Raw genomic sequence first — 25,172 nt, forward strand, 5'->3', positions numbered from 1 at the left:
TTTGATAATACATGATGATGAGACATACACTGTTTTGTTGAAGAAAAGAACGTTGGATATAATTAAAAAGAAAGAAGGGGATAACATCATCCTGTTATTCACATGCAAATATCAAATACAGGAGGAATGTATATAAGATGACAATCAAATGCCACAAATTAAAATCACGTGAAGTTTTCAGGTGACGAATTTAGCATAAGAAAAATATCAGTTCGTCACTTTTTTTTGCCAAGTAGCAGAGAAACGTGTAAAAAAAAAAAAAAAAGTACCTTGTAGAAAACTAGTTTGTTTTTCCATAACCATTATGTCATTGACTTTTTGAAGGATTAAATAATTAGGAGGATTCTTTCCGAATGTAGCTATTAAACATCGCTTATTTATGTTTCTCTATAGACCTCAGTGAAGCATGACTGCCCCATGTACTCATAGGTAACTTCATGTAAAAAGAAAAGAGAAACTCCCTACAATAATCCCCACTTTTCATTAAAACATGTGGCACTGTAATTAATATAGTGATACCCTGTTGTGTGGCTTAATACTAATCCCCAAAGAGGGAAGGGTGAGGAGACCTAGAACATTCAATTAACCTAGCCTGATATTTTCCTTTTTTTTTATACTATTATTTAGAAAACAAGTTCTGGGTGTTCAAGGTACATGCAAATACAAGAAAAAGGAAACAACCCATGCAATTTGCAGACCGATGACTTTCCCATAAAACATAGCAGAAAGTAGGGCTTTCAGTGTATCGCCCTAAACGCCCAATTCAATAATATGGACTGATGTGCAGAAGATGGTCTGAGACATGCTCTTTTACAAAATGCCCTTAAACAGGTCATCGGTTTTTGGGCATGAATACGACAACATTGTTCATTACAGTAGTAGAAGACCTAATCTAGTTCATTAAAAAAATAAAAAAATAAAACAACTACTGTTATACCGTATAACAAAGCACAAATGATCTGTTCAAAGCCGTACCTGCTCTGTGGAAAGGATAGTAGTCCACAGTCAACTGGTTAAAGGACAGCTGCATTGCACCACCTGTAATACGCCTGTTAAATGCTGTAAAAAAAAAAACAAACAAAAAAAAGTTACAGTTGGGTTATAATCTTTGTTTGTCCGTTTACACCAGTCCAAGAAAACATACCTCATTGTGGTGGCATGCCGCAGACTTGAATGCTTCCCTGCTGCCCAGTAGTGTTTTTATTACCTATTTTGAAAGGACTCATTTCGAGAGCAGCTGCCGCTCAATCTCCGGGCTGCTAAACCCAGGCTCTGTGGGTTTGGATGTTAGGCTGGGCTCTGTATCAGCAGACACTGCGCCAGCGGTAGATGCCAAGATCCTTCTATTGCTAGGTTTATAACTTGGAGAAACCAAGCTCTCCTTGGCCAGCTGGGAACAATGGCTATAGACTCTACTTTGTCTTCCCATATCTTTCTCTCTCATTTTGGAATGAGTGGTATGGAAACAAAAATACAAGCAAGTACAGACAGACATTGGAAACTCAAAGCAGTAATCCTCAGCGTGTAGGTGAAACATTGCACATTCTTTTTGAGATTTATTACAATAAGGTGGAGCCCAGCACTTTATCTGAAAGACAACGTTTTTGTTTAATTACCATTCTCTTGGATGTACTGCCTGGAGATTCAAGTCATCTGCCAAAAGGAAAGGGTTCCTTACAGTAAGGTCAGTTAAAATGTGGAATTCATTACCCATGGAGACTGTGATGGCAGATACAATAGATTTGTTAAAAAAAAAAAAAGGTTGGATATCATTTTAGAAAGGAAAGGTATACAGGGATATACCAAATAAGTAAACATAGGAAGGATGTTGATCCAGGGAGCAATCCGATTGCCAATTCTTGGAGTCAGGAAGGAATTTATTTTTCCCCTTAGGAGATATATCATCCAATGATGTCACTGGGAAGTAGAGATATAGGATAAAGTACCTGTTTTCTAAATTTAACATAGGTTGAACTTGATGGACGCATGTCTTTTTTTAACCCCATCTACTATATCAGGGGTGCGCAACCTTTTCTCGCTGCGCCCCCCCCTGCCTGTTCTCCTCTGTTGTTGCGCCCCCCTTACCTCGGTGCAGCATCAAATGACGCCGCAGGGTCGTGTGACATCACGTGACCCGCGGCATCATTTGACGGCATGTTACCATGGCAACAGTGATGTCACATGACCCCGCGGCGTCATTTGACGCTGCGTTGCCATGGACACACGTCCTGAAGCCGGGTGAATCCCGGTAAGTAGAGGTTGCAGAGGCCTCGCGCGGTCCCCCGGCATTTAATTTAAATGCCTTGGGGAAGCGCGCATGACCTTTTCAACCGCCCGCGCGCGCCCCCTCCCCAAAAATATTTTAGCGCCCCCGTTTGCACACCCTTGTACTATATAACTACTACTATACAACTACATAAAAGATTCTGTTTTCCAGGGATATGAATTGCAGTTTGCCCTTCTAGATGGGTTTTCTGCCCATGACATAATTGACCTTGTGGCTTCCCTGCTCTGACTTGTTTGCATATATATTTTACTGCTGTGTTGTTCCCTGATCTTATTTGCATATTTGTCCAGCCTCCTTGAGTTTTGCTTAGGGGACAACCATTGTGTAGATTCGAGTTTCACACCATTTTAATTATTTATTGTTGCTTGTATATAGATAGATCCTTTGCAAATAATCTTTTGGATTTCCCTTCGATTGGTCTAGATGTTGAGCTGCAGCGGTCTCAGTCTCGTATGGAATCTTGCCCATTTTACATTTTCCCAGTAGCTTTATGTAGTCTACTGCTGATATTCAGCATGCTGGGAGTACGTGGGGGAAGGGGGCGGAACTTGGACTCAACTAGAGGATAGCGCACTAGGGAGAACACCGCCAGATACACAGCTGTGACTAACCTTCTGTTTGCGAGTGCTATATTGTTAGTTTGGCTTTAAGAAGCCTCATAAATATTACACTGAAAGTTGTGCTATATCTGCGCATTTAATAATACACAGGATGGTAATCCTACACGTCCGGTTTGCCGTTATCTGCCGACACGCAGCACGTGATGATGCCACCACAGTGAACATAAAGCTTCTTCCAACAACTGCAGAATATAGGTAAATGGGCGTGTGAACATGCATCCACCATGTGGTTGCTCGTGGCGCCGATCATGCTGGTGAGCCTTGCCCGACCCAAATGTCTGCCAGGCGTTCAAGAACAAATCCACAGGATGCCCTGGGTCTGGTGGCTTCTTTAGTTAATAAAAAAAGCAAACCTACTCGGCATAGTAGGACAGAAAATACCATATGCATGTAGAGGGAGGGGCCATTTTATGGTTTACCTGCAGAATACAATTTTGTCTACAGCCATGAAGAGGAGCAGAAAAATAAGCTTTTATTCCCCCTCATTTACAGTTGTTGTAATGGTCCTCGAATCACATTTTTCACGAAGGTTGTGAAAGTGCGATGTGTATATATCAGCAAAATAGCCCATTCTCTACCATGAAATGGCCGTTTCAGAAGTTTAAAGAAGAAGGTTATTCACTTTGCCCATTAAAGTCAGCAATGCCAAAGAGAAAGAGTGCAAGCCTTGAGCAAGGATTTATGTTGCCTGATTTGTCCTTTGCTCCCCCATTTTCCTTTTGTCCACATATACCAAGGATCTTGGACAGATCCTAGTGGGGTTGAAGCAGTAGGAGTCTGCATTCCAGCACGCGCCCCTCGACCTGGGGGTTGCTAGCACCCACCCATCACGGGAATATTGTTCCACCACCTTTTACATTCTCTTATAGAGTTAGCGCCCGAGTCGTTTTTATCTATGTACGGCACTGCATTCAGTAATAGTGCTATATGTATAAAAAATACATACAATAAGCTTTAGTTTTATTTTTCACCTTTTTCATTTGTGTGAATGTCATCACAAATGTGAAGATCCAAATGGGAGATGACTAAATGATGGGAGGTTTCCTTAACGTCACATTCACTGAACAGCTTTACAATAGCATGATTTTGATCGGGCGTTGAAGAGGTTTGCGGTGTTTTAACCTGTTGGGAACTTGCGGGGGGTGTTGAACTCTGCAAAAACAAAAAAACGGTGTCACTTTAACCAGATAATTATGAACGCTTTATACCAACCTAGAGAGATACAATAGTTTATCAACTTATATATATAAAAAAAAAATTAAAAATATATATCTATATATATCTATATCTATATCTATATAGATATCTATATCTATATAGATATCTATATAGATATCTATATCTATATAGATATCTATATAGATATCTATATAGATATCTATATAGATATCTATATCTATATAGATATCTATATAGATATCTATATAGATATCTATATAGATATCTATATAGATTATATATATATATATATTATATTATATATAATAATATATATATAAATATACAAATATATATATATATTTTTTTAAATGAAGGTACCGCTGCATTAATCACAAAGATCTGGGGCTTTAGCGATTTTATATCCAGAAATCCCAACACACAAGGAATTCTCTGATCACTTGAGAAATATGCTACTGACCTATATAAAACTCTGCACACATTCAGAAGAGTCAGCATATTTTTGCTCTCGAGCAGACTACAGCTCTATGAACAAAAAAGCGATGGCCACTCTCGTTAACGCTTAGGCTGCGTCCATAGTAGAACCGACGGCGCGAGCGATGTCGCTGGCACTGAATACTAACAAATGGATGCCAATGCGCTTGTGCGTAGACCGCACGAGGGCGACGGGGCGACAAACTGGTTTTAATTTGCCGCGCGATGGTCCTGCCACGTGCGCGGTTCAGCCAATGAGGGTGAATTGCTCTCACGTGACGTCACGGGCACACACCCTGGCATGCCCTTGCCACGCCCCCCCCCCCATTGCCCAACCCTGCAGGGCACAGATCGCAGCAAATACAGGCATGCGCAAAGCCACACGTGTGCGCCAGAACTATGTACGCGGCCTAATTCAAAATAATAGTGGCTAAGGAGTGAAACTGGCTGTTAAGTGACCAAAGCCCTGGTAATTACATTGAATGTCAACTTTTACATTGAATACATTAGCATGCATACTTTTATTAACCAGATCCATTTAGGGATGGGGAATAAAAATGCTTACCTGCGTGGGCTCGGAAGCCATGCTCTTTCCCTGTTGGGTAGATTTCTCGATTGCTTCACTGAGTGATTTTGCATACTGGACCATAGCCTTCAGCTGGGAGTCAGTTAGGACCCATAGCAAGTCATCGAGTATTAAAACCAGCTTTGATGCCAAAACATTGCAATCCTTCAACTGTTAACAGAATTTAAGATAATGCTTAAAATGGGATATATTTAATTAAATAGGATAATACCACTTGTGACTTCCCCCCCCCCCCCCATATTACACACATATGGAAAGGTTTATTTTTATATTATTACTTAATTTTTTTTTTAAATTTTTAAATGTGGTTTTTAGCACTGCAAACAAACTTCTATTTTCAGCAGAAATCCGCATGGTTAATTTCACGGTTTAAGGTATAGGCCAATTTATGTCAGAATATCACTAGAATAGTTTATGGTAATTGAATATGGAAACAACGATAGAACAATAGAAAATGCACATTGTTTCACCTCCACGCCATGTCTCCATGTTCACAAAAGGATCCCCTGCTTTGAAGGCTTACACCCAGATATCTATATCCTAGTTACATAATTACATACATAGTTACATAGTAGATGAGGTTGAAAAAAGACGTAGGTCCATCAAGTTCAACCTATGCTAAATTTAGACAACAGATACTTTATCCTATATCTATACTTACTTATTGATCCAGAGGAAGGCAAACAAAAACCCCCATTAAGGGGAAAAATGAATTCCTTCGTGACACCAAGAATTGGCAATCGGATTCATCCCTGGATCAACATTCTTCCCATGTATACTTATTTGGTATATCCCTGTATACCTTTCCCATCTAAAAAGATGTCCAACCTTTTTTTGAACAAATCTATTGTATCTGCCATCACAGTCTCCATTGGTAATGAATTCCACATTTTAACTGCCCTTACTGTAAAGAACCCTTTCCTTTGTTGCTGCTGAAATTTCCTTTCCTATATCTATATCCTTTAGTATGACTTGTTGTTTTGGTATACTTTTTATATAGCTATATAAAAAATATAATAATAATAATCTCATTAGTTCCTGCTCTAGACTAAGGCAAGAAGACAAATGAACAACAATATTTCTATCTGGTATAGAAAAAATATGTGCATGAGAAAAATTGTGATATAACGTAAAAAATACAAATAAAAAAAAAACCTGTTAAAGCTATTTTTGGATTTGCATACTAGCAAGAATGATCAAATTAACCCATTAAGTGCTGGATGGGCCAGCAACACTCCAGCACTGAAGGATTTTTAAAAAGTGGGGGCTTTATATGAGCGATGAGGCAAATAGCCAAGCAAACCGAAAAAAATCACTATTTTGCTTAATTCTGTATTTTCCTCTGCTGCGGAGAAGCACAATGATAAACATGTAGTACTGTAGCTCAAACTCACCCTTCTCTTCAGTGTGATTCTAATTTTGGACTGGTTAGTAATCAGTCGGACAGGAGCACTCATTATTTCATGATCACAACTCTGAATGGCATCAGCTTCTATTCTAATCATCTGCCAGTTTATTTCTTTAAATGTCAACATCTTGAAAGCAACAAAAAAACGGAAAAAAAAACAAATGAACAATTGTTCTGTTAAAAAAAAAAAAAAACACGTAATACATTCCCATTCCACCAACTTTTTCCAATGGAATAAACCTAGCTATAAACGTTTAGAACTACAAGTAGGGTTGTAATTATGCCATCTCCTGCTTTACATCTGATTTTCTATTTACCAGCACAGAAAAGATTAGATTATGGCTGAATATGGGGTAGTATGGTTTAGGTCCTTGTCTACTACCCGTGGCAAATGTGCCATAGGACAGGAGCTCCTTACACGTCAGTTTATTAGGGTACTTTAGATTTAATTAGTATGGTTCGCAGGGATGATAATCACTGCTCTGCTTTGCACAGCACTCTGCATTGTAGGGCAAGACTTTGGGTAGCAGAGCAGTGATTGTCAGCTCTGAAACTAATGCCGGTCTTCTGTGTGCGTGATCTTTCCGGTGCTGGGCATCTCATCTGGTGGACGAGTACATCTTCTTAGCTGGCGAACCTCAGTGGGGTGGGTTCCTGAGCCTTGCACTTGGCCACCAAGTTCTCAATAAAACACCCAACAAACCCGAGAGCTAATAATGACTACAGGATTCAGGTAAAGAAGGATAGGCTTCCAAGTTTAAATCTGGTCATTAAAATATATATTTGGTTGGGTATTCTTTTCATACAACACGGATGCCAGCAGGTTTACCCATGGGTTAATGCAGTAGTACGGCTATACTGGCCAACTAGCGAAAGCTCCTATTAGGAAGAATTGGCCAGAGAATCTAGGGAATGTTGATCACAGAGAAAGCAATATAATTATATATATTTTTCAAATACCTTTTGGAGAAACAGCCTATTAATTGGAGGGCAGCTGGGTGTCTGATGCAACTGGGTGTTTTATGCATTTATATACAGATATTTAATATACTTGGTTTGTCCTTCAAGAAGCCATGCCTGCTGCATAGTCCTTAGCTTTAATGATGCTTTGAAAAGTAAATTCTCATTAATCTTTGTTATCATGCGGATAACCGCAAACTTGTTTTTTTTTTGTTTTTTTTCAGCCCCTACATATAGAGCCACAGGAAGGATCGGCACGCAAATGTGAAAAAAAATTAAAAAAGGTTTTATTTAATGTATTCGTTGTTTCAGTCCTACAACATGGACCCAAATGACGAATCGATGCGAATGACTATCCTTCCCTGTGGATATGCAATTTCTTCAAATTGAGCCCCGCTCTGTCAAACATAAAAGTCAGTGGAGTGCCTTCCCAATGTGTGATATATATAGATATATAGATACACACACACACACACACACACACACACACACACCTCTCAAATAAATTGCTGATGGATAAATTACCTCTCCACACTGAGGGTCTAGTATTCGGGTAAACCTTAAATCTCCATGTTGCCAGCTTGCATTCACACTGTATATCCTTAACTGAGAAAGTTCAAATGAAGCATTGAAAGCCTTTGCTCGAATGCGGATAACAATGGAATTTACAGACAGAGAAATGCCTTCAACTACTTTCTCAGCAAAACCATATTCACTGTAAAAGAGAAAAATAAAAGAAATAAAAGCAATACCGACATTCTATTACAGAGATCACTTTCGACAAGGCAGGATTGTATGCAGTTGTGTTTGCATCTACACTCCCACCCGCTGCCACCCGCCCAACAAGTCTTTCATCCAGAGCTCGTTCCAACAATTCGCAAAGAAGAAGCAGGGGTGGAGGAAAGAACGGAGGTAGTGAGAAGAAATTGAGCCTCGATCATGCCCATCATTTATTAATGTGATCAAATGGCTGATCAGGGGACTCATTACATACTGTGTGTTTGTTTTTTGTTTTTTTAACAATAATGCTACACTTCGCAATGCGTACTTTTTTTTTTTAGAATGGGTCAATGGATACAAATGCCTTCCATCTTCAGGTTATTAAAAACCGCTTGTTTGAGTCTACACGTCCTAGTCAAGTAAGCATATCTGTGTCAATAGGTGTGCCAAGTCATGTTTGATTCAGTCAGCCGAAGCAATACTTACTAAAACATGAAACAAATGCATGTACAAGATACGAGACACAGAAACATGCTCCCTCCAGTCTTACAGTATAGTGTGCTTTTCCATGCATTGGATGAGTCGCCAAATAAAAGGCAGGTTAAAGGCTGGGTCATTATTTACTACGGTATATGCCTTCATGCTAATCCGTAAATATATACTTTGCGGTTTGTATGACTATAGATGCAAATTTACTACGCAGTGGTCATGAAAAGCATCAGACAGTGTGCTATAGCCAGAGCGTCGAACTGTATGCTTCTGACGAAGCCAGCTATTCTATTGGCGAAACGCGTAGAGTGGACCCGCCCAGGAAGTGTGAGGATTGGTGCTGCAAGCTGTCAATCTTGATCCGAACCGGAAGTGACGCGACAGAGGTCATCGTGTACACCGGAAGTGACGTATCGCATCAGTGTGAGTGCTGGAGGTGATCCCCATACATTGCAGTGGAGAAGGGGACCATAGAAAGCCTACCAAACACAGGAACCACGAGGCGTCGTCGGTGCGGTGAGCTGCAGCAACCATCATAACACTCCTCATTCACTTTTAAGTGATACGTGTTTATTTTACATTTTTAAATTGTAAGTGCGCATTTTAGCATTTCTATAAAGTTATCTTTTGTACCATTGACCTGCACCATGGAGGTTTCTCTTTATTTCTCCATGTACCTTTGCACCTGACTTCTGAACCTGAGTTGCATCCTGTCTGTGTCCAGAGGACTCCCCAGATTCCACTCATCCTATCATTGCCTTTACCCTACTAACATCTTGTGAGTAGGCTGCACATAAGAGCCAAGTCTGAATACACGCTTCATTAATATTGTCTGCACTTAGTTTGTGTTTTCTTTGTTGTTTTTTTCCCACATGCTCCCCCTGGGTTGTGAGAATTTGAAGACATACAGCAGCTACCATAGGATGTGTGATGACATACAATGCAGCACAGTCCATACACCCAGGTATAGTAAATCTATATTACCATATATTTTTACAATCATTTTAAAGAGAACTATTTGTGGCACAACTCACCTTTGTCCTGATGCAGTCACTAAAGGCGAAGGACCATTACAGCCCCGAGGCTCCTCACATGTGCTCATTTCCATTACTACTTTGTCCAGAGACTTGCAAATAAAGAACATGGATTATAAACTCCAGGTCTTACCGAGCAAAACATTACTATTCATTAACCAATGTGAAATCTTGCTCCTTCCCCAACCGGTGTTTTCAAGCAATAACCCCCAATGAACTATTGAAAAGTAAAATGATTGTAACTTTTAAATTAAATGATAACATTATTACGGCAGACACTAAATTCTAAAATAAGTAGCTGTAGTTTGAAGCCAAAAACCTGAACCAGAGTAGGGCTGTGCTCTATTTCCAATTGGCTTCCAACCACAACTTATTTTAACCCTGGATCGCTGTTATTAATAACAGTGACCTCCAAGCGTGCTCCTCTGAACCATAACTGCATACTTCCTCACTTCTCAACACTACTTTCAAAACCACAAAGTTGCTTTTAAATAGATTTTGTTACCGAACTTCCTATTTCAACAACTATGATGGTGAAAGTAATACAATGGTGGGAAATTGAACGGTGATATATTTCATTGTAGCCAACACGTTGCAAAGCAGGGGATAATTTCACCTCCGGCTACCCCCTGTTCCCCAAGATACTTAACTCTGTAGGTGCTGCCAGTATATTCTTTATGATTACAGGTCCCGCGTCACGCCAACCAATAGAAAGCTGCGACGGATGAAGTTGCAGCTTTCCATTGGTATCTGTGCCGCCAATGATTTGAGTCGCCATATTGTGTGCCTAGCCGGGGCCGCTACCGGCAACACATTCAGAGGCGTGTATGTATCTCGGGAAACGGAGCTGAAATAAATGGGGTTAAGCTATAGAGATCCCCTGGTTCTCATCCAATACAAAAAAAAAACACACCCTAGGTGAAAATGCATTGTTAAATATTTGTTTTCATTAATGCTATAAACTAACCAGACTGATAGGATGAGTTTTCAGCTTTGTCCATGGTATCTGTAACATAAAAAAAGTAAGGAGAGTCATTTGTATCAAACCTTCCTAGACGTCACTATTAATCTCTATATATGTGAGAGAAAAAAAACAAAAACAAAGAATCCACCACAGGAAAAGATGGAGCGGAGATTGACATGCATTTAAAAAAAAAAAAAAACTATTTAAATAGTTTTCTAGTTCAATTGAGTGATACATTGTTGCACGATAACCTTTAAATAAAACTCTTATGGAAGTTAAAGTGTTATTGATTTAATAGCCGCAAGTAGAAAACCACATTCAGTGGGGGTTTCAGTGTCTTCAAATGTTGCAATGCACCTTCTGTGGAGTTATATTGAAATCCTTTGATATAATGCAATTTATTTTTGTATACAAACAATGGTACAATATACGATCAACTGACCCTAATGGACGCCTTGTTACAGAAGACCTTGTTGATGGCGAGCCATGTGGGCAGGTCCAGCATGTTCTGGAGAACTTCCTCATCAAGTTCCAAGTTGGTCAGCTGACCTTCTCCCTTGAGGGTGCTTAAATTTATCTTGTCAGGAGACAGGTTCTTCGTAAATCTAAAACAAAATGTATTACGACATGGTCTGTAATAAGCAGAAGTCTAAACCTAACACATACAAACTCCTTCAGCCCGATCCCCCTCCTGTCAGCTGCTGTGTGTGCGCGCGCGCGCGCGCGTGCGTGTCAGTGTGTATCTTTAATTCGGACACACACTACGCAACCGAAGGGCCTCACTTCCCCGCGCCTCCCTCCCCCCAGCCAAACTATGTGGCGTAGGAAAACTGATCTGTCAATCACCGCTGCGGCCTTCATCAGCCCTGCCAGTCATGTGTTGCACTTGGGTTAGTAACGCATGATTGAGCAAGCTATTGCCGGTCGCGGTGGTGACAGAGACACACACTTAAGATTTACTTGAGAAAAATATGTGGATTGCTTCTGTACATAGGTATTACCACCATTGTGAGCACTATTTCTATAAAAAGCAGCGAGCCAGCATTTGCAATAAAGCAGAACTGAGCTCTGACTGCTAAGCAGACAAAGCAGCAATGGGATAAATAAGCAATATCTTTGTCGTGAAGCATGCATTCAGCCTAAAAGGGGGTTTCCAACCTTCCCTTATAACCAGACTCTTCAGCATTACTGATGTGAAACACAGTGGTTGCCACATTAATGTTACCAGACTGGGGTCACAAAGGCGGATTGTCACCTGCCCGGGGACACAGAAATGAGATGTTTGAAAGGAGTCCTGCTGACCAAAATGGATGTCTTTGCAGAACACACAGTGCCACATTTTGACATACGCTAGTCTAAAATACACACACATATATGCATCAAGCTCCGCTGCCATCATAAGAAATGTGCAGAACAAAGTGAACTTCAGGTAATCTATACAAAGAAAGGTAAAATCCGTACTCCGCTCGTTCCTCAGTGAAACAGAAAACACCAGAGGAAAAAGGTACTAAAACACTTCCAGGTGCCAAATTAGTTATTAGATTACAATAGTAGCTGAGTCAGCAAGTTAACATGAACTACCATTTATGGTTAACATCAAGAGCTCCTTGGAGGAATTTTTGTGGATGACGACATATTGTAAAATTCAATTATCCTTATTCTTTTATTACCGCAAGGAAACTAAAAAGGGAGTGTGGTATGTACACAGAAAACGAGGTTATTGCCTGCAAAGTATGCTTGGTGTCTTTGTTTCTGGGTAACTCAATGTCCATAAGGGATATTACTTTCAGACTGAAACATGTCCCATTATGTGGTACCCCCATCTTCTCTCACATCAAGCTCCCTGGGAAAAAAACATACTACTGTATTTCAAATTTACTCCATAAAGAATGTAGCATATTACTAGATGTTTTGCACCTTACGGACCTTTATGAAGCGTTTGACCATCTGTTCCCAATTACATGCTACAAGGTTCATCCAGTCCTAGCTCTATATTTACCATCCCATCGATCCCCAAGGAAATCTGCAATTACCGCTACAGAAATTGGGATCTGCTAATGCAGTCCTCAAGGAGTTGGCCACTCCTGTACTAATGTAAGATCACACCGAGTATTCTTTGTCAACCAATGTAGGTGGACACTTCATTATGACTGTGTATACTTCACCGTGCACAAACATTTTGATTGAAAAGTATTCAGGAAACTAGAGCACATTCACTGAGAAACAGATACAGCCAAGTATGAACACAGTTTCACGTCAGACAGGTTGATTCTGGTTTTATTTTTTTTCTAACAGCATTCTTAGATTTCTAGCCTTTTAGTCCAATTTTTCTCCCAACGACTCGATTCTTATTTTGACTGTCGTAAATGCGAAATGACTACAGGTAGTACCATTTCACTTTCATTTCCACTGACATGTTTGTTTTTGCCACGTTTTAATAATCACATTCAGAGAGACTTTCATACTCTTTAAAACTGCCGGATTAGGCAATAACCAGGAAGAGCGCACCAATCAATTTACCGAAAACCAGATACATTTCACCCCCCTGCTACCATTTAGGTTAATTTAACACCCCACATTATAACAGTGCAGATAACCCGTGCATAAAATTCTCAATAGGCCACATGTTCCCTCTCACTGCTGTTTACCCCATTTGTCTATCAATATATCTGCCCCATCCGTCTCTTTCTTGCACCTGTATTTATCAGGAGGTAATTGCAGGCACTTTTCAAAGCAATATTCAATCCGGGCTTCTATACACAACCGTGACATATAAAGGCTTAATGCGATCAAGAGTCCCTGAGAACTGTGATATGAAAAACACATACCAGAGTTAAAGCATAAATCATTGCACTTTAATACAATGGCAATGTTTCGGTCTACAGGGCTACCTTCCTCAGGATAGGTTGAGATACAATCCCCAGTGGGACGTATTCTTCTGTTCTATGCAGAAGTAAAATAGTGGAATCGTGGGACAAGGGAATATTGCAGAGTTTACAGGGGTCTCTAGGAAATCCCATAACAGTTTGTCAGAAATTGATATTCTCAGCATGTTGTAATCAGAAGCTTTGGGGGGTGGGGGGGGGAGAGGGAGCCCAGGGAGAAACGCTCCACATACGAAGATTGCCTTTATTACAAGGCGTCTGTTAATTAGAGTGCAAACCCTGCTAATTGTGACCATGTTGCTTAGTAACCATTGATGGAAGACCTGCTTATATTTCCTATGCCATATGGTTGTGGAAACATATTTGAGGGAGTTGGTATTTATTACAAATCTGGATGGATATTGATCTTGTTTAGCAAGAGATTGGTCATTGCCGCTTTGATTGGTGAGGAGGTAAAAGATAGGGAGATTTAGTAAGATGGCAAAGAAACATTTGAGACCTAGGAATGCAGTGACCTATGTATAGGAGGTGCAATCAAGTCAAATCTTTGCAACCTCCACATTTTATGCATTTTCAAAGCAAACACGCCACTGTAGATGCGTTACTGATACAATGTCTTCTTATGCATAGCTAGTTGTATTATCTCATCTCTGTCCCTGGGAGTTCTGTGAGCTTGTCCTTGCTGTCATCACATGCATTTTGCTAGCAAGTAGCAGACCGGTTTGTTTCAATATTTAGAACATTTGTTTCAGTAAATGACACAGCCGACATGGCGATTATACGTCTTGCAGACTAAGGCTAAGGCCCCGGTCACGGCGCTCTAATGCGCGCCCGCGCTTTCGGCTGCGCGTTCCGGCGATTCCCCGGTCTGCAGCTCACTGCAGGAGCAAAGACCGGGGGGGGGCGTGCCGGAGGAGTGACGGGGGCGCGGCCATGATGTCACCCGGCAGGTTCGCCCTCATTGGCTGAACCGCCGGGGGGCGTGCCTAGCCGCTCGACGCGAGTTCCTGCTCTCAATTCTATTGAGAGCAGGAGTAGCTCTCGCGCGAGCGCTGCGGCCCCCCCTCGCAGCGGGCCCGGCGCCGTTGCGGGGAGGGCTCTGGTGAGCACAGCGGACGCTGCAGCATGCAGCAGGGGCAAGGCCTAATCATCTGTACATCGGCTACACGGGACCACTATAGATGATTGCAGACTGAATGCATCTCATAGACCTAGTTGTCAACAGCTGACTGCTATCTGTACCATTCATACCCACCCATTAGGGTCAAATTGGACTAAGCAGCCCTTGTAGGGGGTTTAGTTGTGGTACATCTGCTACAAGCTCTCTTTTATGTTTATTTTAATTGATTTTATGTGTGTGGTTTTTCTTGTTGTCAATAGATACCAAATAAAAGATTTTAAATGTGATACTGGAATGGCTATGTGGGATCCAACTACCTCACGGACTGAATATTTCCGGCCATTATACCAGAGGTATTAATATGGTTAATAATGAGTGCAGTTAGGTGTCTCTTGTGGTTGATTCTTTCAAACTTTATCTGCATATAATCACGTATCCCTTGTGCACCTATTAACCTTCACTATCCAAAACAATATTAGGAGAGCATTAGGTACCCTTCGTATACTGAAGCAGGGATATCCAGAAAACCTGGTGGCCGTTGAGGACTGGAGTTGCCCACCCCTGTGCCAAGCCTTAGTTCACCATAAGGCAGCGCTTATAGTCCCGGCGACGGCGCGTCAAAGCAAATGTATTGAATCTGTCGCGTGCGCCTATAGTAGGAGCGACGCGACAGCACGGCGGCTTGGTCGTGATCGCTGGAAGTCAATGAAAATTGATTTTTCGGTGACCGCAGCGGGACGTCAGCGGCCACGTGAGCGGTTCAGCCAGTAAGGGTGAACCACTCACGCCCCCGCCACCGTCTCTTGTCTCTGACACTATAAGCAAAAATCGCTGCTACAACGGCGATTGAGGACGTCACGCCATCGGAAGGACTATAAGCGCGGCCTAAGACTCATTCAGTGGAATGGACAATTTTATTGCGCTATGGTTTAGTACCAGTCAGGAAGTGTGAGCCCAAGAGGCTTTTTGGGAGCCCCCCCTCCCTATTTATAGCATTCATTGTCAGTGTGAGGACACTCCATTTTATTCCTTTTATTATTACATCTATGACATGAGCACTTGGCTTCAGATAGCAATCCAGCCATTTAGATTAGGTCAGTAAATTCAAAAGCTGAAAAACTTGCCGAGACACTTGCGTAAAGAAGCATATGAATAGCACTGTGGATCATACTATACACCGCATACATAAACCTTGGCCCCTTGCAGACGCACTTACCAGAACACCCTCTTACTGTCTCTGTACGTTCTCCCTACCAATTAGATTCTAAGCTCTGCGGAGCAGGGAATCCTCTTCCTAAATGTCACTTTTATGTCAAAAGCACTTATTCCCATGATCTGTTATTTGTATTATTTGTTATTTATATGATTGTCACGTGTATTACTACTGTGAAGCGTTATGTATATTAATGGTGCTATATAAAGACATACAATACATACATACATACATATATACATACATACTAAAGGGGCCTTATTCTAAATGCATCAAAGCAGCTGTAAAGGACGTTTTAACCCAAACATCCACCTTGAAGGCCATGGGATTTTTCACCCGAAAACTTTGGCGTACAAGTGATAATTCCTATTGTTGTCGTCCATTTCTTGCTTTTTAGTTTACCGATAAGTGACTGTAAGATGCACATAGTAATGGCAGTCATATTTTTCTAATGTTATTGAATGATATCATTAGTGAAACACACAGAATAAATGCTTTCTACTATTTAGATCATCATTCCTTTTCTCACAGTAACCCAAAATGCCGTCTCGTTTTCGTAGCGGATTTAAAAATGGGTATATCCTGTAACCCTGCATCAGGAATTGAATGGAAGGATTATTTACTTGCAGAGAGGGACAGAAGTGGATTTTAGTCCAGTGCTGGATTTCCAGGCTCCTGAGGATACAGGATTAATCTTTACGTCCGTGTTCATATCTTCCATTAAGAGGTTTTGGGTCTAAAATGGTCTCGCATATACTTGGAGAACAAAAACATAAGAGCTGTGACGGCAACATCGGCCCACAGCCTGTTTTTACTTCCTTACGTACGCTACGGAAAAAAAACGGCCTTAAAAAGGAAGTAACCCCACTATTGTAACCCCCCCTGCTGCTGCTCCTCTATGTTAGTTCCCAACCAGAATTCCTTCCGGGCTTCACACTGGGATTACAATAGTTGTCCAATATTGAGCTGAAAGGCATAACTTTGCAGCTTCCTATTGGCTTGAACAGCCATTTGGTCAGTGCCACAGGTAACTTCAACAGTAAGTACCATGAGAGCTGGGGGGGAGCTCAAAATATGAGGTTTCAGTTCCAGGAGCACCCGCGTTCCCAGGATTATTAATAAATAAATATATATATATATATATATATATATATATATATATATATATATATATATATATATCATTTAAAAAAAAAAGGCTTTTAATACTAAATCACCCATTTTCATCTGTTATACGCCATTTCTGGTGAAACAAAATAATGTGAGAACATCTGACTGTTAGAGAAGGAGTGTGATTTACAGCACTGCAGATAATGCTTATGCATTCATTCAATAGAAGAGAGACAGAGGGGAGAAAATATACAATAGATTCACCAATACCAGGAGGAGGGGGGGGGGGTGAGGGTCAGTTAGTTTGTTCCTCCTCCGAGTGCATGCATTCACCAAGTAATCTTTAAGATATCTGCATTCTTCAATAGATTAATAGCTGCTAGTGCCTGAAATGATCCGCAGTGCCGATGGGTGCCTCAGTGATTTTTTTTCTTCTAATACTTCCTAAAAGATATGCGGATTCATGCTGATGTGCACTGTACCCCAACCGTGGAATCAGACTGCCGTGCCTGTACATAGCTGTCTACCCGAGACGTCCCGATGGATCTGGACTCTGCTATATTTTAATACACCTACAATCCTTTGTTATAACTGCAATCTGTCGTAGTGTACCTCATTATACAGCTCCCATGATGCAGATGCCCCTCTTTCAGTCTGTATTCGAACAAGCCCATGGACTCCTAGGCTTATGGTGCCAACAATAGGACGCCGTTGTATTATTCGGGATACAATTTCCTCTGCATTTACGCATTGTTTTGTGACTAAACTTTACGTAGATGCTGTTAAAGCAGCAAAATATTTCAAATCTTCTATGTTTTTTGTTGTTTGTTTTTTTTAGTAAATCAGTTCTGTAGTATTAGATCAGGGGTGCGGAAACTTCTTGAGCTGCGGCCCCCTTGCTGGGAGCCGCAGCGTTCAGGACCCTCCCCCCCCTCTCCCAATGGCTCGGCGTCAAATGACGTCACATGACCCCACCGCGTCCTTTGACGCGCGTTGCCATACCGACGTGTGACGTCACATGACCCCGCTGCGTCATTGGACGCCATGTTGACGCGTCGCCGAAGACCCGGCTGGCAGCAGGTAAGTGAGTTACAGAGACCTCACGCCTCCTCCAGCATTTAATTTAAATGCCGTGGGGAAGAGCGCGGGGCCTCTGTAACCGCCGCGCCCTCCCTAGAAATTCTCCTGCGCCCCCCCTCGGTTTCCGCACCGCTGTATTAGATAATAGTGACTGTTTTATTTTTATATTTTTCGTTTTTATTTATTTATTTTAATTCAACTCAATGCCATTTTTAATGAGTTTTAAAGCAACCTTTTATCTTTAGAGTAGGCTTTAGCACACAACACAAGCAGTGCAAGATCTTTGCAACAGTTTCCCATTTGTGATAATTTGTTGCCAATGTAACCAGCCATTTCAGCTGCAAAGTGTAACAATAGGCAATGTTACCTTAGTAATATTAGGACACATTGCAGCTGTTGAGTTACACTGACTGAAGGATTGCTTGAAACTGAAAGGCGGCCAATATGTTAGGCACACAAGCTGGATGTTTACAGATTTATAACAGGAGCACCAAACGATCGCCATCTTAGGTAAGAATGTACAATTATACATTGTCACATGTTTTACATATAAAAATAAGGGGGTTAGAATGGGAGAAAGTAGTATTGCTACTTTAAATATCACCTATTTATGTTTCTCTATAGTCCTCTGAACCACGGCTGCCCCATGTACTCACTGGTAGCGTCATGTAATAAGAAAAGAGAATCTCCATAAAATAATCCCCACTTTTCATTAAAACATGTGGCACTGTAATTAAAAAGAAATATAGTGATACCCTGGTGTGTGGCTTAATGCTAATCCCCACAGAGGGAACGGTGCGGAGACCTAGAACATTCTATTAACATGTAGTATTATTATATTATTGATATTGTAATTTTTATATGTATTTTTTTTTAACTATTATTTAGAAAATAAGTTCTGGGTGTTAAAGGTACATGCAAAGACAAGAAAAAGGAAATAAAACGGTCATTTGTAGATTAATGACTTTCCCTTAAAACATAGCAGAAAGTGGGGCTTAGGTATTGGGTGAAAGTAGTATTACTGCTTTATGTGCACCCTCTCTTTTAGTAGTTACCTTTAACATACAACATATTCAACACTATTACATTTGGTCACAGCATTACTTGAACTGTATGTTATTGAATTCTTTATACCCAATTTTAGATTACATGGTTGTCAATACTATAGATATGCATTAGATGTTTATAGACAGATACTCTTAGCTCTGAATATATAGATGTGTATATATTGTTCTATTAGTACAGTATATGTATTTACTCCAATAATTACATCATGCCACATTTATATACTGGTTTTTCGTCCACGTGTAGGGCATGGGGGCTCAACTGCCGCCCCCCTTCCCCCTCAACAGGTCAGGTTTTCAGATTATCCCAGCTTTGAGCCACCTGTGCGGAAGATGGGATATCCTGAAAACCTGACCTGTTCGGGGAGGGCTTGAGGACTGGGGTTGAGCCCCCCTGCTGTTGTGAATGGAGTGCATTTAAGGGTCACTATGTTCTCCCTCTGTATTCTTGATAAAGGCTCCTTCTGGAGCATTGAATAAATCAGATACCCGTAACATATGTAGTGCCTGCTTTCTCTGTTGCTATAGAGATATAGAAAAACGGGACAGGCACTCCAATGCATACAAGGTGAAACGTATTCCTCTACGTGTCAGCGCCCAACAAAGTCCAACAAAACAGAGCTCAGTTGGGAGAAAAAGCGTAGAGAATAAACTTGCATTGGAGTGCCTGTCCTAGGTTTCTTTTTGTGCTGCTTTGCCGACACTTGGGCGGTATGCACCCTGGAAGATCTACATCTAGTATCTAATATCATGCGAGTGCCCATTCTATGGAACATACATACATACATACATACATACATACATACATCCATACTCCAAGAGCACAGTAATGTTTTATACTTTTGCAGATCCCGATACCATTTCCTCCTTTCTCACCTTACTTTCTCCTCTAGCTATGTCCTTGGATAATGCATTGGGCATCCAAGCAGAAACATCACAAGAAAGCACAGATGTCTGTGTACACTAAAGTCACAGAACGGGTGGTTAGCGGTCAATGTCAAGCTGGCCCTTCTCTCTATTGACATTGCAAAAGGGCGAGACAGTACAATGCAGCAATAGGCGGTACTTGAAAAACTCATCATATGGATTTCTAAGGCAAAGTGAAAAAAATAGGAGCACAAAACTGATTATTTTTAAGAAATCATGATGAGCACTCCCAAAAAACATTTGTGGGTAAAACAGTTATCGATTTTAAAGCAGAAATCCCCCCCCCCCAGAAGCTTTTTTAGAGTTGAGCTCATATGATGTTAAGCATCGTTTTAAAATAAAAAAAAAAATAAAAAAGTGTTAAAAATCATAATTTTCTGAAATCTCTAGTGTCTGAGGTAACCTTTAGGCCAAGTCCCCGCTGGCGCTGAGCGCGCTCATGCTTGGAGAGCGCTCCAAGCATGAGCGCAGGGTGTCCGGCTTGTACACGCGTGCAGGGGAGTGGGGGGGGCATTGCGGGTAGTTCAGCGCGCAGGTATAGATTTTTTGTTTACCTACGCGCTGATCGCGGCTGAGCACGCGTACGAGCGCCGCACGCACCGCGTGATCCGGGGACTTACATATATCTATATATGCAAGTCTCCTCCGCAATCACCGCCCGATCAGCGCTACCGGGGACTTAGCCTTAGGCTACACGGGCCCTTCGTGCTCCATTTTGATCTCCCAGACACATTTGAATGCTTTTGTCTCCAGAACAGCGACGGATTAAAAAAATAGCGTAAAACAGGACAAGGAGATCTCTTTGAAAAGGTTTTTGCAAAACCCAATCAACTTAGGACTGCTGCATTCACACATTCCCTGCCAGAGGGGCCTGCCATAGGCAGGCAGCAAAAGGGTTAAATGACACAGACTGCTTTAGAAGTCCTCAGCAAGCAGGCAGACTGGCTATATGCCAAAGATCAATAACATCCATCAAGAAGTAACAGCCACTTTCGGTCTGCTGTCATTCCCAAGTGAAACCAGAAGATGCCACATCGGTCTCCCCCCCATATCTCATCTTGATCCTGTTCTGCCACAAGTGCCATTACATTTAACACATTTCAAATGACCATGGAAATAGATGATAAAATTAATTCATGGTTTAATTCCACTGATTGCCCGTCCCCGGTCCTTGCTTCGCAAGACGATTATGCAATTCCCTAAAGGTGATCTGCAGGACGATGTATATTAAATCAAGCATTAGATTTAAAAAAAAAAGAAAAAAGACAAAGAGGAATAATAAGATTTTAAGAGTAGATTTGTGGGAGTGAGAAAGCAGCGTGTCTATAAAAATAAAATCACTTTATATTTCATTTTCTTCTGTAATTTAACCCCTTTTTATGACAGAAGAAAAGGGTGTGTTAAGGGCAAACAGATGAGGTGTAACGTTTTCACAGATTCATCTCTCAAAACACTAAAAGAATAACAGGACCCATTTTGACTGAACACAGAAGAAAGTTGATGAGCCAGCAGAGTTCTTTGATTTAAAAAATGTGATAAAAGGTTATTGCTTTGAGCAAGGCAGCTAGCAGACTTAGGAATTTCCAATTACGCTACCTTTCATTTTCTACACAAACATAAAGGAAACAAAATGGCTGCCAAATCTCAGACCAACAGGGAGCTGAAACATCGGTTATTTCCTATTGGATGGCCATTGAAATCCCCTTCAAATACCAGGAAGTAATACCTGTAGAGAGAGATACACTGATCAGGGGTGAGCAACTCCAGACCTCAAAAGCTACCAACCGGTCAGGTTTTCAGGATATCCCTGCTTCAGCACAGGTGGCTCAATCAGGGGTTCAGTCTTTGACAGCCACTGTTGAGCCACCTGTGCTGAAGCTGGGATATCCTGAAAACCTGACCTGCTGGCAGCTCTTGAGGACTGGCCACCCCTGCTCTAGATCATCATATAGTGCAGCATGTTCGTCCCCCACAGATCCGCGAATGTTGCTTTACAAAATAACCCTTATACCATGTTAAAATCGCCTCCACTTTCAGCCAAGGTACAAATTGTTAGGCCCCCCCCAAAAAATAAATGTAAAAAAACCAGATTTATGGGTTATTGATTTACCTGAGGGACAGACATACAAACAAATAGCCCACACTCCCGATGTATGTGCCAGGCATTCTGTGTTAGTTGCAGCAGTCATTTTGGAGCATAATTCACATCCAAGCATTTTCCACAACTGCCAGCATGGATCGCTGCAGGGGGGGTGGAACACGGGGTATAAAAAAGGGGAGGTGTAAGAAAAGGGGCGAGAGGAATAATACAAATTATGAAAGACTCTTATTTGAATTCGAAATGCAGTCACCACCGAGGAGTTAGGTCTACACAATATACATATGCACCATTTACATTGGCCAAAAGATTGCATATACAAATAAACTCCAGTAATCATGCGCATTTTAAAGCAGCAATACTACATTCCCCCCCTTTTCTTATTTGTATATGTAAGGCATGTGGCAATGTGTAATTCTACATTCTTACCTAAGCTGGCTATTGTTTGGTGCTGCTGATATAAATCTGTCAAAATCCCGATTGTGTGCCCAACATATAGTAATGGCCGCCTTTTAGTTTCAAATCAATCCTTCAGTCAGTGTAACGCCAAAGCTACAATGAATCCTTCTATTACTAAGGTAATACTATCCATTGCTGCAGTTTGCAGCTCAAACTGCTGGAAACATTGGCAACAAATGATCACAAACAGGAAAGTGTTGCAAAGATCTTGCACTGCTTGGGAGATGTGCTAAAGCAGCGGTGTGCAAACTGGAGGGCGCGAGATTAACTGCGGGAGGCGCGGGGGTTTACAGAGGCCCCGCGCGCTTCCCGAAGGCACTTAAATTAAGTGCCGGGGAAGCGGCGAAGGCTTCTGTAAACCTCACTTAGGCCTCGGGCCGTGCTGACTAGCGCTCCTGCTCTGCCTCGCCTGCTCAAACTGGAGCTTTTTTGTGTCCTGGCAGGCAGTGAGCGCGCTTTGGGGGCGGGGCGGAGGCGTGTCGGGAGGCGGATCGGAGGCGAGGCGGGGCTAGTCCCTCGCTCCTATTGGATGTGAGCGGTCACGTGACCGCTCCTCCGCTTCCGAGTGGCAAATTTTAAATTTGCCTGTCTCTCCAAAATACCTGAGCCTCTGCACGCATGCGGAAACGGCTGCTAAAGCCGCGCTGATGACAGATGCAGGGGGTAAGTGCAAGGCTCACCGTACTATGTCCCAGGCCTTACCGTTGTTCAGCCGGCATCTGGAGACGCGTCGCCATGGCAACGCGGCATCAAATGACGTCGCAGGGTCATGTGACGTCGCATTAGTATGGCAACGTGAAGTCATGACGCCCAGACGCTGGGAATCACGGTAAGGAGGAGGGAGGGGGCACGCGCGGAGGGGCAGGGGGGAGCAGGGGGAAAGGATAGCGCTCCCCTGTGCTAAAACCTGCTATAGAAATGAAAGAATGCTTTAAAAATCCTTTTAAAAGCATTGAATAAAAATAAATAAGTTACATCTAATAACTACAGAAGAAGATTTCACGTTTCGCTGCTTTAAGTGACCTAAAAAATAATACTGTACAGTTATTTCTACTGTAAGCCAAAAGGTTAAGGGAACTATCATGACATAGAAAGATATATTGGGATAAGCGTGAATTGGCTGTCACATTTAAATAATGGATTTTGTAATGAAACATGCAACAGTTTTACCAGTCTGCGCTGCTTTCATCTGTCGCGGTCGTGAGACACGCTGCCCATTCTCACTTCTGTCATTGCACTCTAGAGACATTCTCAGAAACAATTCCCAACGGCAAAATTAAAAAGGACGGCGTCTACCCACACATAAATAAGCCAAGTTCACGTGTAACAACCGATTAACATTAAATGAAACAGGTAAAAAGTTTTATAGGGGAAACCATGACGATAGCAGATTACAACATATGAGAGGAAAATGTTATGACTTCCATCTTTTGGAGAAATAGTCGCTTTAATAAGGTAAAGAATGCTGCAGCCATTCTATACCCACAGCGATGAGTTATACCGCAACTCACCGCAGACGGAAACTGCTGGAACCTTTCACAGTGACACGTGTGACCAGGATGGCATTGGGCGACAGACGGTAAATTGTTTAACTTTACATCATCTTTAGTTTCTCTTCCAACAAACAATAAAAATACCACGTGAGCACATTCAAATGTCTCAAGACAGGTCCACAGCCCTGCCTTTCCCCGATTATCTCTTCGCATATAATGCTTCCACTGCAGCTAGGGATTCTGGGTAATGACATGCTCGCAGGGTCTCACTTACAAACAAGATTTTTTAGAGTGAACATTTTAATACTAATAGGTTTGTGTGCATCAACTAACCTACTTAACAACATTGTGCATTTATAGCATAAATTAACCATGTGGTTATTATGGCTTTTGAATGAATGTGTCATCCAAGCAGTATGTGTATGCGCATGTGTATGTGTATGTGTATGCGCAACGTCTGGGATGGTTCATTTAGGTTCAGAGCTGCGATTTTTATACTGTATATATTTCCACCATTCAAATTTTTACACATTTATGCGTTTTCTTATTTATTTCCACGCGGATTGACGTTTTTTTATTTTATTTAGCATGATCCTTTTACATTTACTTTAAAAGATAGCCCTTGCCCTGAACACACAAAAAAAGGCTGGGGGGCAAGATACTAGCATTATAAAACTGTTAGAGACAATCCAAGCAAGCATATTATTAATTTTAACATACGATTGAAGCAGGGGGTCTCGGGAGCTGAACCACATTCATTTCCGCTGCTTCCAAAAGATACCTACCTACATAGGGGGTGCCAGTAGCCACTGTGCTAGCAGGGTTCACGTAATGGCGGCGTTTCCGAGCTCCCGCGCCCTGCAGGCCGATAGGCAGCCGTGACATCATCTGGTTCGGGTTCCTATTGGCCCATGTGACACGGGAGCTTCAAACTTTGCCGAGAAACCGGCACCCCCTTTGGGAGGTAGCCATCTGTGGAAGCAGGAGCTGATATTAATGAGG

General features: G+C 41.7%; 1 protein-coding gene across 3 annotated transcripts in view; it reads right to left on the minus strand.

The window, feature by feature from the left end:
• BLTP3B (bridge-like lipid transfer protein family member 3B) overlaps positions 1 to 25,172 on the minus strand; it is a 66,037-nt gene that overhangs the window by 34,246 nt on the left and 6,619 nt on the right. For 2 of the 3 annotated variants that reach the window (XM_075602225.1, XM_075602227.1), the window contains exons 2-10: positions 22,231 to 22,361; positions 11,164 to 11,326; positions 10,725 to 10,763; positions 9,758 to 9,849; positions 8,040 to 8,229; positions 6,541 to 6,681; positions 5,126 to 5,296; positions 3,879 to 4,059; positions 976 to 1,059 (exon numbers count right to left, since the gene is read on the minus strand). In XM_075602225.1, the coding sequence (XP_075458340.1) occupies positions 976 to 1,059; positions 3,879 to 4,059; positions 5,126 to 5,296; positions 6,541 to 6,681; positions 8,040 to 8,229; positions 9,758 to 9,849; positions 10,725 to 10,763; positions 11,164 to 11,326; positions 22,231 to 22,286 (1,117 nt within the window). In that variant the 5' untranslated portion in view covers positions 22,287 to 22,361. The remainder of the gene's footprint in view (positions 1 to 975; positions 1,060 to 3,878; positions 4,060 to 5,125; positions 5,297 to 6,540; positions 6,682 to 8,039; positions 8,230 to 9,757; positions 9,850 to 10,724; positions 10,764 to 11,163; positions 11,327 to 22,230; positions 22,362 to 25,172) is intronic. The other variant, XM_075602226.1, reaches the window with a different exon arrangement.

Source organism: Ascaphus truei, chromosome 5 (assembly GCF_040206685.1).
Source record: "Ascaphus truei isolate aAscTru1 chromosome 5, aAscTru1.hap1, whole genome shotgun sequence".
In the NCBI taxonomy this organism is placed as follows: domain Eukaryota; kingdom Metazoa; phylum Chordata; class Amphibia; order Anura; family Ascaphidae; genus Ascaphus; species Ascaphus truei.